Source organism: Antedon mediterranea, chromosome 1 (assembly GCF_964355755.1).
Source record: "Antedon mediterranea chromosome 1, ecAntMedi1.1, whole genome shotgun sequence".
NCBI lineage: Eukaryota > Metazoa > Echinodermata > Crinoidea > Comatulida > Antedonidae > Antedon > Antedon mediterranea.
Window position 1 is genome coordinate 18,174,836 of NC_092670.1, and position 14,987 is coordinate 18,189,822.

At 33.0% G+C, this 14,987-nt stretch overlaps 1 protein-coding gene across 2 annotated transcripts in view; it reads left to right on the top strand.

Moving 5' to 3' along the window:
- Window positions 1–2,596: 2,596 nt before the first annotated feature.
- The window catches only part of LOC140059939 (growth factor receptor-bound protein 14-like), a 43,388-nt gene continuing 30,997 nt past the window's right edge, over window positions 2,597–14,987 (top strand). The window contains exons 1-2 of one of the 2 annotated variants that reach the window (XM_072105942.1): window positions 2,597–2,770; window positions 12,530–12,699. In XM_072105942.1, coding sequence (XP_071962043.1) covers window positions 12,576–12,699 — 124 coding nt within the window. In that variant the 5' untranslated portion in view covers window positions 2,597–2,770; window positions 12,530–12,575. The remainder of the gene's footprint in view (window positions 2,771–12,529; window positions 12,700–14,987) is intronic. The other variant, XM_072105950.1, reaches the window with a different exon arrangement.

A 14,987-nucleotide genomic window follows, 5' to 3' on the forward strand; every position in this document is an offset into this window, starting at 1 on the left:
CTTGGCAACATCAGCCTAGCTTAATACTATATTCATTTTATAAACAAACTAATACCATATTAATCAGTTAAATGACGGCACTTGAATAGGTGACAGACATTTTGTTCATGTAGATAAGACCGCAGGAGTTGTTTGAGCGTAGACGTAAGGTACACACCGAGGGGATATGGAGATATTTACTCAGATATGATCCCCATTCAGTGCTGCATGCTAGATACTAGTATTTGTAGAGGTGAAAAGGTTAATGAATTCTCATTAATACTATGTAGTATGGTAAAGTGGTACAGTACAATATACTGACAGTTGTTTCTGAATTGAGTTGCTAATTACTTAGGAGAGTGCTAGCGAGTCAGTTAATGAGAACGGCATGTTATATAGTTCAGAGGTTAATGTTCCATTTTAAAGTTTAAAAAAGAAAAACAAGTTGAAAATTATTTAGAACTCTTACAAAAAATGCATTTCCATAAGATTCAAATTTCTTTAACATTGTGAAAAAATTGTGTTGTCAAACCAGAAGTGCCTTAAGCTATGTCTACACTATCAAACTAGTTTGACAAAAAATGTGTGATGTGCCCAAATATGGCATTGATATGCCCAAATATAGTAGTGATAATAGTGATATATGGGCACATCACATTTGTTGTCACATAACGTTTGATAGTGTAAACAGAGCTTTAGAAAGTTTTTAAAAAAACATTCACACTGTAATCATGTATCGTCTTCCTATGTTGTACTTTTCGTAGGTAACTGTGCCCTCTATAATTCAACATTATGTTACATTTTACCGAATTAGTTCCTGCTCAAATCATCAGGCAGTATAATAGCCGCACTGCTGAAGTTTGGTTTAAACTTGAAATAACATTAAAAAACCCCAGAATATATAGCATTTGGTTGTTTACTAGCTATTTTTGAAAAATGAGTTTTTAAATTTCTATGAAACAGCTGATTAATATTGATAATTAATGTCATCTTATTAAATTTGAAGATTTTTATCAGTGTGAGAATTTTAGGAATATTAATTGACTAGAAAATCATTGATCACATAACTGAAAGAAAGCAGTTCGATTTAATAGACATTTTGTTGAATTAAATCTTTTACATGCTTCAAATCTTTGATCATCCGACAGATAACGCTTCCATGTGCACAATCTGCTAACCGCTATCTATGTGGGAATTATTCCACTCATGGTGCATGAAATCAGACTGAAATTAATTTGCAATCATTTTAAGTACCTTGATGTTTTCCAGGCCTCCCTGACTGAAGGAGATCTGCAAGGTGGTTTTATTTACACCATTTAGGGGGCGGGGCAATCAAGGGTGTTGCGCTTGCATGCTCCCCCATTTTGACAGCTAAAATGAAATTATCAACTACTTATTTCATAGTTCTATCTTTATATCTACTGTACAGCAGATTTAATAATTTAAAACCTTCCTATTCCAATAAGTATATATTCTCAAAGTATTAATATCAGGATATAAAATGAACTTTTAGTTTATGTTCAAAGTATACAAAGTATAATAAATTACAATGTTATGATAAATATCCAAAGTAATTGGATATACACATGTAAGAAATTGCTATATTGTATGTTTTATATTATTCCACTTATGTTGAAATGAATGTTATGACCGATCTTATTAACCACTCTCTTTTAGTTTTATTACGTTGGATGTCAGCCAATGTTTGTTCAGTACTGGAGTGTACCTTATGAGGTAAGTTGGCCTAAACCACTTGACTGACCCATTAATAATATTGTATGTATACTTTAATTGCATCATCTTCTAGCTACATGCATATTATATATTGACTGAAGTGCCTTTATGAACAATGTGACATGAAATATAAGATATGGTTATGTTTAAGGACTATACCATTATTTTCACAGGGAACAGATGGTCTTTCTCTAGCAATAATATTCTACTCATTTCTGCATGATATCTGTGATTTTAGCACCTTACTTCTTACTAAGTGTCTTTACTTGTCACAATTGCACCAGGGAGCTGTAAAATAAGCACCAATTTACACATTCATCTATGAGCACTCATATTACGTTACTCTACTCTACTAATATGATTTTGAAGGGTTTTGATTTTTGATACAAATGTATCCAATTAGCTGATCAAACAGAGCCATTGCATTTAATATTTCTTTTAATAGCGAATTCAATATGTATTTACCTAATTAGGTTAAAATATGCATTTACCAATTTTCTATTACAAATCCTTGACAACTATATATCTTAAAAAATAATGTGGTTGATTAGATTACAATAAAAAGAAACAAATAACAAGGTGCAAAAAAATAATATTGACATAGTCTATAATTTTTTTACAAAATGATTTTATGTAGGTTGTGCATACTGTATGATACTAGAAGATTGGAACGTTGTATATTAAAATGGTAATATAATATTTGATCATTCCTATACATGTCATAACCATTTTGTGTATAGACATAAAGCAGGCAATCCGGGTCAAACACCTTTTATTATTTACCTTGAGACAAGCATGAGGCCAGAAAATCAAATAGTAATATAAAATGGAAGAGTCCAAAGCTAACAACAGACCTCATTGAGTGTAATTTGTGTGTAGTGGGGACCTTATCATGTGGATCACTTAACTCTGGATAGCACTCAATGTTCATATACATTTTTATCTGTATGCTTGCACAACAGTGTGTTGATATACAAAGACAACTAGCCCTGTTGAGTACATTCGGGCCTGACCGTTGTCATATTGACCGCATGTGAGGCTATTGTTGCAGTACATGGTAAGCTTTTGTTCATATATTGATCTTTACACTAAAGTCAGCCTTATGTATTGTAAAGGTATGTTGTAGGTATTTTTATTAGCTTGTATGTGCAAAAGTAGCGTACTATAATCTGCACAGATATGTACAGGTAGCCTCATATTAATATACTCTTTTCATTTATTAAACACCATACTGTGCCTGGGAATCATGGTGGTAGAGTAAGTCTACCACTTTTATTTGTGTTCTGGCCAATTTACACATCATGAGTGGTAATGATAGGTGTACACATGAGTGGTAATAGTAGGTGGAGAATCGTGTTGCTTGTCCCACAAAGAATGTATATCTATCCTGAGTTGGTTTCCGGTCAACCGCCCATCCGCTCAAATGGTCATATGAAATAAGATGGATTCTATGTTTTTGTTTTCCTGCTTACCATTTACTGTTTACCCTTACCGCTTACCCTCACTTCTCGGCTGTGTAAACTTGCCTTACATGTTTGCGTAAACAACAACAATAAAAAGTATTAGATTAAAACAAAATGTTATCAAATTGTAAATATTTAATACAGCCAGACATGTTGTATCTGTGTTAGTCTACATGAGGGCGCTTCAGAAATAAAGGGGTTTTGTTATGTAATTATAACATTATGCACACGTTACCTTTTGTCTTTTAATACCCATGTGTGTCACTGTTAAAAACGTGTCAATCTAAATATTAAAATATTATATATTTTTACTTGTGCTGAAATAGATTTAAAAACGTAATTGATAAGAAACATTTGATTCTTGAACAATGAGGATAAAAGAGTAAAAACAATGTAGGCATATGTAAGTTTTCGAGATTTAGTTTTATATTTAGAAATATGTGTTCCAACAATTCCCACACATATTCATTTAGTTGAAATGAAATGTAAGAAATATGTATTCAATATTGGGTTTATAAATATTGCAGCAGGTGCGCGGTGACAATGAGTTACATTACAATCGTAGTTATTAATTACCTGACATTGTAGTAATTTATTCATTTCTAATTGTCCATTACTGTTACTGATAGTACTGTAATTATATGTAGTGATGTACTAGGCCTACAAAATGGGGATGATTACAAAGCAGTCGAGTGCATGGCAAATCAGTGTTGGATCCAGGATTTTGAAATAGCAGAGGGAGTCTCAGGACCTAAAAATAGTCAATGTGCTGAACTTAACCAAATGTCTTGTATTTGGCATATAACTCTCAGAATTTTGGTGGTGTAAGATTAAAATATTTTGTTGTGCAAAATGCATAAGGAGAAAAGGTTTACTTGAAAGGATAGATCTTTAGTGTTAGTTGATCTACTGAAATTTGAATAAAATGATTTAGCCATACACGCTTTAACCAGGGTGTGTAATTCATCTGCAGGAAGGGTAACTCAGGATGGGTAATTTGTCTATCTCAAACTAAATAGAGTAGACTGATCATGTTCGAAAATCAACCCAGTGTACAGCACAGTACATTGGATCATTTAAAAGAATGGTTTAGGTCTTCACCTAGCATTTCGTTTTAGTGGCAAATTAAAATAAATATCCATGCGATTGCAATGGAATAAATAATTTCATTTGGTGAAAGATGAAATGTACTATCTTTCACCTCATGAAATTATTTATACCATTGCACTCATAAACATTCATATTTGTATAATATAATATCCTATCGTTATAGGATACAAAACACTGATCATTCTACTTTTATTGTAAGAATGCAAAGGGCTTCAGATTAACAGCATGTGTTGCACATATAATGTGTAAAAGATTTGCAGTATTGTTTCAATTTCAGATCAATAAAATCTCTCAAAGTGATTGTATATGAACATCAAAGTAATATAAATTGAATTTAAAGGTTCTCGAATGTGATACAATCCAATTTCATTATGTTAATAAAACGCTCTCAGTTGAAATGACAAAAACCTGGACGTGATGTTATGCATTCTGCTTGTAAATTGTACAACTTGTCTTTAAACCTTTAGATCCAGGGATCTTGATACTACTGGATAACACCAAATAATCATTTATTTGAATAGATTTATACTGTTGATTATAAAGTGTGTTCCTAAAAAAATCTACCCTTTTTACTTGAAATCTAATGTGTTTATGCTTTCAAATGGTCAAGATATTATTGTAGTTGACTTAAGGTCAACAGTGGTCAATCAAATAAACGTTATTTTACATTGCAGCGCAAAAGTTACACAGCGATTCTTAACTCCATTTAAAACATTTACTATATTTTAAATTCTGCTGCCATAAAATTGAAAATTAAAATTAATACAAATGTCAACAAATGTCTTATCCATTTTAAGTTTTTGGTAACTGATAGTTTTGTACAATTTTGTTTTAATTTTTTCTTTCTGAAATTTTATTGTGAATTCAGGGGATGTTTTACACCACTATAATTTTGGACTCATCCTACTATGACAGTCGCAAACCGCATGCTCAATGCAATATGTCTCTCTAATTTTTCAATGTCTGTATGTATTGTTGGCTCTGGTGCCATTATTGTAGGACTCATTCTATGACTGTCAGGGGCGACTTTTGATCATTCATGACTAAGTATGATTTCACAGAGGAGGTAACCATGCTCGCACATCACACCATCGCAACATCACAGTCCAATAAACTCTTTCAATGGTCATAGGTTTACGGTTGCACAAATTTACGTATACTTTCGGTTGCATTGAACTTTTAACATGTACTTACAATGGTCTAAAACGACCCGAGGTGCTCCTTCATTGTGTACAGTCAAAGAGGCATTGCTAAATATGCTTTATTACTAAATCTGCCGATCTCTGTGGTTTTTATGAGGTGTCTCCCTAAAGATACAATCAGTATTGTGCATTTTAGTGTGCTTTGAAATTCCACAATTATTACAGTTAGCTAATCCGAGAATTAAATTGCTATTTTGTTTGCTTTTAATGTAAAGTTTTTTCTCCACGTGCAATCCTCTGACATTGTATTGTTAGTAGAGGTATACTGTAGTCATTTGTTTAATTTTGACATGTAAAGTAGCTGTTGGTTTGATTCCTTTCCATCATCAGACATCCCAATAATCCCGATATGATATTTTGAGTCATCCTCACGATAAAGACCAATTTTGCTGATTTTTTTTTATGGAAAAAAAAAATCCTGATAATTGTATTATTTAGTTTAGTATTAGGCGAAACATGTGTTTCCTTAACACATTTCCACCTTGCCAAGCACCCGGCACGGATGCCCAGCACCCGGCACGGATGGCCAGCACCCGGCACGGATGCCCAGCACCCGGCACGGATGCCCAGCACCCGGCACGGATGCCCAGCACCCGGCACGGATGCCCAGCACCCGGCACGGATGCCCAGCACCCGGCACGGATGCCCAGCACCCGGCACGGATGCCAATGTCGCTTCTTTAGTTTGGTGTATATTTACAATTTTTCTCTTAACGGTGAGTGCAATATTGCAGCAGGCTTATTGGAAGTTAAATTTGTTTTTTAATGTAACATATTGCATATTTTGATTTTATTTTTGGCCAACGCCCCTCTTAATATTGGTTGAAAAGTTTAACAACAGGTTATTATACAGTAATATGGAGACAAAATACAATTATATAAAAACAAATGAATAAAAAATGTGATGGTTGAGTAACTTTATGCTGACATCACTCTTTCAAGTTGCCTACGCAATTTATTGTTTTATAACATTCCTTTTAAAGGTGTTTGACGTTTGTAATACTAGTAAACTAACAAGGTTGAATAATTAGATCGTTCATTCGCTTAATTTACTTTTCAAAGCGTCGGTACATTAGTCGGCTAAAGAATGCATTCAGCTGACCTTGAAACTAAACGTCAAGATTATAAAACTAGTTTTTCGGAAAAAATTAATTTAAGCTTTAGTGACCAATATGAATATATTTGAGTCACCAAAGACATTTTTTTTATTTAATTGTTATACAAACAACAAATTTGAAATACGAACAAATAAAAAATGAATAGACGAACGTTAAATGAATACATACAATTTTTCTTTGTATAGAACATTTTAATGTATTTAATTTAAAAAACTTTTTACCCAATAAACCCTAATTTAAATGAAAAAATAGTCATATGGAAGCCCATTGCCTGGAAGAAAACTATTTTCTGGTAAAATTTTAAAATGTAATGCCATATTTCTATTTTTTTTTTGGATGGGGGGTGGAGTTGGTGGCAAACGTGAATAGTGCTTATATAACTGGAAAATGGCCTATTCATTTTTCATGTTTTTGGTGACAAATACATGTTGTAGTTTTAATAGCCTATTTATTTCTTCATACAAGAAGAAACAAAAATAATGTAGTTCTGTATGATGCAGATCCTAGTAGTTACAATTCCAGACAGATTGTCTAAAAGTAAACGACTTTAAGTCTAAAGCCACGTCTTACGAAGACGAAATCTGAAATAAATTGACTTTCTCTTTTTTTTCCTCTGTCGAAAAAAGATGGATCGTTGTAGCATAATCAGTTCGTTGGCCTTGTAAAATACATAAACATCTCGTATTATCTGTTAGTACGGTTTAGAACTCTGTACAACTGATGGCAACAGGAAATCCACTTGTACAAATCTTGAGCATTAGTAATTAATATCGGACTTGAAATCATTAGGATTGCCATTAAACACGGTGGTAACAGTACTTTATGTTGCAATGGATTTGCGGATACTAGCGCCGTTTTCATTTGTGCATCGATTCGTTTGAAATTGCGGCATCCTCGAAGCAATCACACAAGTTCACAAATGAGTGAACATTGTTTGGCAGGTGGAGGGTTAATTAAATGTAGTGTAAAGATGTACTCAAATGTTGCAGTCAGTACATAATTGATTTGGAGAAATAATTTCATCCAGTTTTCTATCAAGGTTAGATTTACATGATTCTTTAAAAAGTAAGATTTATATATAAACAGGTGGTAGATTCTGGTGTATAGGTAGGACATTATTTTAAGCTTGGCATTCTGTATCTAGGCTTAATATATTATTTAGAAAGTTACTTAACTATGAGGTTATGGCGATACTCACTTTCGGACTAAATTATGTTTATTTTATATTATTGTGTTCGAGAAGTTTTAGTGATACACTAATTGAAATTGTTATGATGATTGGAGTTATTTACACTATATTCACTATGAAAAATGTTTGTTAATGTATGCAAAGTTTAGTTGTAAAGGAGGCTAGATAAACTATATGGAGCTAAGACAAGAGGCATTTATGCAAATGAGGTTCACTGCAACACTTGCGCAAACGAGACACTTTAGAAAATGAGATGCACACTGCAACAATTGCACAAAATTAGGCACTTATGCAAATGAGATGCACTGCAACACTTGTGCAAACAAGGCACTTATGCAAATGAGATACATTGAAACAGTTGCGCAAACGAGGCACTTGCGTAAATAACTTATACAAATGAGATTTTTGTTTAGTGTGAAGGAGGTGGGATTGCAGAATCGTTTCACTCCTGGTAATTGTACGTTCGTGAATTGTAGTATTATAACATATCTATTGAAACATGATTTTATTGCATCTTTCCCTAGTTGATTCCCTTTTGTATTTGCTGTTTTCATTCCCATCTGGTTGGATGCTGGTTGCTATGCTTTTTTGGTGAATGCATGCAGTTTCTGAAATCTAAAAGCTCTGCTATTAGATAACATTTTAATTTGATTACTCTGAGGACACTCTTAGAAATAGAAACCTATTGAAACTCTTTTATTAGTAATCCTAAAATCGAAATAACCCTTCAAATTATTTAATAACTGCATTAAGGATTACTTAAGACTTTAAGAGCATTATTTTTTTGTGGTTTTGTACAAAATGATTTCAGCACGACTTCTTTCATATTATTAGTGATTGATAAATGAGTCACATTGCTTATGTCATTTCGGTGAACCTAATCTTAAGCGGAAGCAAGCTTACTTATTATGTTTTAATCTTAAGTCAAATAATTCATTTTGGATTCTTTAAGAGGCAATATGTTACAATACAACTTGATAATCCCAGTTGATTAATAAAATTGCCGTCACATTTATATTAGCAACATTTTTACAGTAATTGAAATGTCTGCTGGGCATTGGGTAACATATCCTGACACCTTTAAGGAATTGGTGGGCTAGAACATGACATTTTAACACTTGGTAAGGTGTCTTGAAAACACAACTATATGTTAGCTGCTAAATTGTCCTTCCATTTCTCCCTGTTTTTCTTCACCCATTCTTTGGTTCTTGACCTTTGTCCTTATTCCTTTCTTCTTTTTTTTTGCTACTACCTCTCTTCCATTCTATGTTGTATTATTCTTTTCTGCCATCACACTCCTCCTTCCTTCCTTCCTTCCTTCCTTCTATTATTCACCATTCCATTCTTTGCTTCGAATCCCTATGAATTCAAACAGCTTTTTTTTCTTGGTTCTCTTGAATCCTATGTGAAATCTATTCATTACAATTTAGATAAGTGGCGCCCTCTATGATTTGAATTTGTTAGAATTAATTCATTGATCTCATACCTGTTGTATGATCATTTTAACTTTTTTTCCTTTTCAAAACCTTTTGGATATCAAAAATATATGTTCTTTTACATAAACTAGACATAAATTATTTTTGCTAGTATTTTTGTAGTTGTGATTTTTTTGATATATAGTCAATAAAGTTTCTCTTATATCTTCAGTTTAAATGTCACACCGTCATCTATGTCTCTCGTTGCAGACACATGGCCTAACAATCACGCTTAATGTGATTTGATTTAACCGCTTACATACAATGTTGAACAGCGCCTTGGGAGACGCGTAACGAACGTCACGTTTGTTGAAAATGTATTACAAGGATTTTTTTCAATTTTTGTCTGCGATTTAAAGTTGTCTTTAGATGGTCTAAAAGATTCAACATGATTTAATTGACAATGTAGTTGCAGTGTTTCAAAGCTTAAGAGTAGAATTAACGAGAATCCCGGCTTAGTACAAGCTGACTTTAGTAAAACTTACCATATTTATGTCTTGTTATACGCTTTGGCTATGAAATCTTTCTAATCCTACCATCTTTTATAGAAGACTTTTATCGAAGACAGTGATTGGTTGATTTCTCTTATTACATTCAAAGTTGATATGTACCATCCCTCATAAAGAAAAGTTTGAATATTGTTTTGTTCAGTCGAATGATGTGACATTGAAATATGCAGCCTGTTCAATTAGCAAACCCCTTAATAGTAACAGAAAATGAACAATCACTACAGTACTGTAAGTCTGGTTTTGGGAAAGTTTTTTGTTTGTTTTCAGAGTGCTTGGTATTATAGAGTTCACTTCAACCTTCAAGGCTGGAAATTCACCCTAGCACCGTCTTTTATAATTGCTATGTTGAAAAATTCAAAACTATTTTGTTTTCTGTGTTGGCTGTATATTTGGAGAAAATAGTTTTAGTTTAGAAAAGTTGCAAGAAGGCTTCAGTAGATTTGCCAATTTTTGTAAATTCTTACTTTTTGCTTTCTTGCTATAAACTGTAGTTGGATTTTGCTTGTTAAGATTATCACAACTAGCAAAATTCTAGTCGATAAAGAAGTATCCATTAATAATAAAATGAATTACAAATATATAGGGATTTCACATGACCAGGGTCAAGAACCATGAGCACAATGATTGTGTTATCCCACTGTCACTTGCTCGACCTCCCAAAGTGAGCAAGTGCACGCATAGCAAACATTAAACGCTCTATTTGCTGTCCTAGTATTAGAGGCCTAACTAACTACAGCATGCTCATCCCACACAAATGATATTTAACCTCCGACACATGTGTAGCGGCTGTGCGTAAAAAGCAGCAGGCTTAAGACCTTAAATACGAGTCATTCACGTCAGAACGTGCATGACTTATCCGGTAATTCCCACAGAATATTAAATGTCACTAAATATCCTAAAAATAGAATCATGCTAATTGCTAATTATGATGTGATGACATTTTATTAGTAATTCCTATATTATATTAGATTATTACAGTATTATTACACTTGCACTGATGAAGGGCTAGTGTTGCCTGAAAGCTCCGCTAACTTTTCTTGCTGTTTTAATTATCGTTTTGATTTTTTCGCTTTTTTTTTTTATCTCCATTGAGATCCAGCCACTGGATTTATATTAGATTATTAATACAAAATTACGTTACTTATTTATTCCCACAGGGAAATGTCCCTTTCCTTGTTGATAGAGGTGTACCCTGAATAGGGATGTCAAACGAGAGGTTCCACTTAAATATGGTTTAACATTAAATGCAAATATTAGTTGATCCGCCCAACTTCTTCCTTCCACCGTTCATGCAATACCTAGCTTTTGCTTTGGGATGGTAGACAAAGAAAGGATGTTAAATCGACCAAATACAGTAAGAAGATAAGATTATGAAGGAACACGAGGATTTGCTGGAAAATGATAAAGGTTTCCCTAGACAATGGTAATTACAGGCATATGCAGGATATAAAGAATAGAGGTTGCATCATTGATATCCACCATTGGATAGGCTGGATAGGTAAAATAATAAATGAATATCCTGAATTTATAAAGCGCCTAATGTTGTGAACTAAGCGCTGTAAATATTATTACCCCGGTCATTTTTGGATCAAACATGTATGGAAACAGACTGCCATAAATGTTGCATTTATAGTAATCAGCACAGTTTGAGCTTTGACCTTACCATGTACTCATTTGTACACCTGGTTGGAGAGGGGCAAACGTAAAGTGTCTTGCGGTAGGATCTCACTCTGTCATAGTGCAACATAATTGCACACGCACCCCCCATGGAATGAAAGAAACTGTATGTACTGTGTCTTTATGCATATTCACAGAAAAATATTATCTTTCACCGTCTACCTACCATCCCAAATAAAAAGCTAGTATTGTTGACATACGCAACATGAACACGTGCACCTCCTTCAAGGTTTAACATTTTATCATACTGTACAAATATGTAAATGTAATTATTATTTCAAATATAAGTCTTTAGAATAAGATGATCCATAAAGCTGATACCATTAGGGAGAGAGATTTATTATATTCATCATTTAAGCTATGTTATTTATGGCTATTGTGTATAATAATGGATTAAAATGAGAAAAAGGTCATTGGATAAGACACTAATCTTATTTTAATATGAGATACAAATCTTCAGATAACTATTATTAAATAAAGTACGAAAATTCCTTTGTTTAATGTATAACATAAATTTGTTTTAAAGAAAAGAAGATTATACTGATTTGTGAATAACCTTACAGTGTAACACTACTACTACTCTTTACATCTTCCAAAACCCCCACCCCGCAATCTAACTTTACCCGATATCTAACTTTACCCGATTGTTGTGAGCATAATTTCAGGGAGGTACTTATTTTTATACCTCCCTGATAATTTAGTATTTTGTTCTTGTTTTATTTGAATCGTCGAACAGAAAACCTCTGAAAATGAAGTAAAATAAAGCACTAAGTTTAACTGTGCTCCTACTACCTGCAATGGTGCCAATGTGTTTTTGAGAACATATTTTAATATGTGTCATACGCTATCAAATCAACTAGACCGTCCTGTAATCACCAGCATGCCTGTGCAACATGGCAATGGCCTCAGCTGAAATTCTCAATTCCCATTAGCTATATTGATTTTTCTTAATATTATTGACTAGCAATTCAAACATGATATATGCTTGCCTCCGGTGCCTTTTCCTGCTTTAGATGCTGCAACAAGAGTGATGTTTTACAATCTTCACTTAAATTCACATTATTTGATTCACAGAGCTGTTAACAGATTCATTGCACCAATTTGAAGTAAAGAGGTCTCTATGGCGATGTCGAACCATCATAGCCACTACCAAAATGGTGGCCTTCCTGGTTACAGTGGCATGATGGGACACATGCACTTGCACATGAACCAAGGAATTGTAGGGGATAACCATGATTGTCAAGGTGAGCATGATCTGATTTTTTTTAAATATCCTGTTCAGACACAAACAAATTGGTTAAAACCCTATTCAGACTACATTTGATGGTTTGCGGTGTAATTTATCTTTGGCCTTGTTTGGGCTTATTACAGTATTTACTTTGGTAAAGTTGGTGATCTACCCATCAAAGTTAGCAATAGATAATTGGTCCATATTCAACTTACTTTTACAGTAGATAACTAAGCCTAAATGGGCCCTTATTTTATTTCCGCAATTCATAGAAAATACTTACATTTTAGGTTTTAAAATAGACTCTAGAATTCTAGTCTAGTACACAACGTTTTAATATTTATAAATTCGTATTTATATTTAGCAGTTAATCTGAGAAGTAATTTCAACACAGAAATAGTTCTTTGAATAGATCCTAGATTACTATAATTGCGGTTTGTAATTCAAATGTTAAAATTCTTAGAATTATAATTATAGATTTAAAAAAAAGTCAAATCATTATTATCGTACCGGCGCTGGTTTAATCGTGTATGGGTATAACTAAGTTTGAATTCATTTTTCATTCCGTATTATTCCTGTGGCCGTTCACTGGCAGACAATTGTTGTTAACGATTGGTAGGTAAGTTTGTAATAGCTTAAAATAATTTTTCACCCAGTCTATGCTGTCTTCCTGAGCCTAGGTAAGCTGAACTTTATGTGACAAAAGAATGTGATGTGCCCATATATGAACATAATGATGTCATATCACTACCATATTTGTGCATATCACACTTTTTTTTTGTCAAACTACTGTAGCTTTACTGCATGGTATGCTACCAACTTTAAGCGGAACCCTAGTTTGGATCCACCTATGAATGTATGAAATTATTATACAGTATTAGGCTTATTTGTTTAGGAAACAAAAGAAACAATTGTTGGTTTTTGTTAATACTTATATACATCTTATTAATGTTTAGCTAAATTTCGAAAATTGCAATGCAAAAGATAGGACATCGAATTAGCTCAGCCCTTCATTTCACCATTTGTAGGCCTGGGCCTCTATTTCAAAATCCTGGATCCACCACTGCAGGGCTGCCAGTTCCTTTTTACGCCGCATTATCCTCCCTAGTTTTTTTTAACCAGATACTCATTTACAACTGAGTGGACTGAGAGTTGCTTTTGGTATTCAAGTGGCCTAACCACTCGACTAATGCAACCACAAATGCAATGAAGTTGAGCAATTTAACTCTTTTAAGTACAAAGTCAAATATACAGCTAATTACTATGCCTACGTCGGTAGTGGTTTGAAAAAGTTTATGCAAAACAGTTAAGTTTATCGTTATTATTACATTTATTATTAGTTTTATGGATTCATTTGAAAATATATTGTGTGAAAACTGTGATAGTAAAATATTTTATTTTAAAATGGTTAAATATTGTTATTAATTTTCTAATATTTTGTTCTATGGATATATTTGAACATACATCTTGTGAAACAAGTAATATTAAATTAATTTAATGTTTCAATGTTAATATTGTTATCTGATGAATCTTAAATATTTTATTTCAAATACTTGAAAGAGAGATGCGATTTCTGTCTGAAACAAGATTGGTTATAAAAAAAGTTTTACTATTGCTTTTTATATTTTGATTTAAAGAAAATGAACAGTTAATATTGAATGTGAATAATTTAATAGTAGCATTATTATTCTTAAATATTAACAGTTAATAATTCAGACAGATGTTGGTGAGATTAACAAGTTTTATTATAAAATATTGAATTTTAGTCAAATAATTGTATAGATTTTTTTAAACATCAATATAGTTAATATTTCTTTATGAATAATCTAGGTAATAATGAGCTACATAACTATTGATTATATAAATATAATATAATAATATAACTGATGAATATAGAGGCTCTACAGGGTTTTAATGAACATCTGCCAGTTGAACCGTTGTAACATATGATTCCTTAAGCACTGGCCATGGTTCATGGAATTTAATAGAATATTGACTGGATTTGAGCGTTTTTGATGAGGCTTTTTTTGACCTAAAGTGTAATCCCTAGATACAGTGGCTGGCAGGCAGCAGAATCCTTTATAACACACTGATGCTGTTTGCTATGTATATCATGCACACTAATCCCATCATCATATTCATAAAGCGAAGCAAATTGTAACAGTGTATTACCAGTGTGTGCATGCGTATTCTATTCAGGAAAGCCATACGTTCCGCCGTATCCGATCCTGCCTTCATTTCTGACAGTTAGCCGCATTTTCCTGTCTGCTGTGCGTCCTCCCCTTCATATGTTACAGAATATTG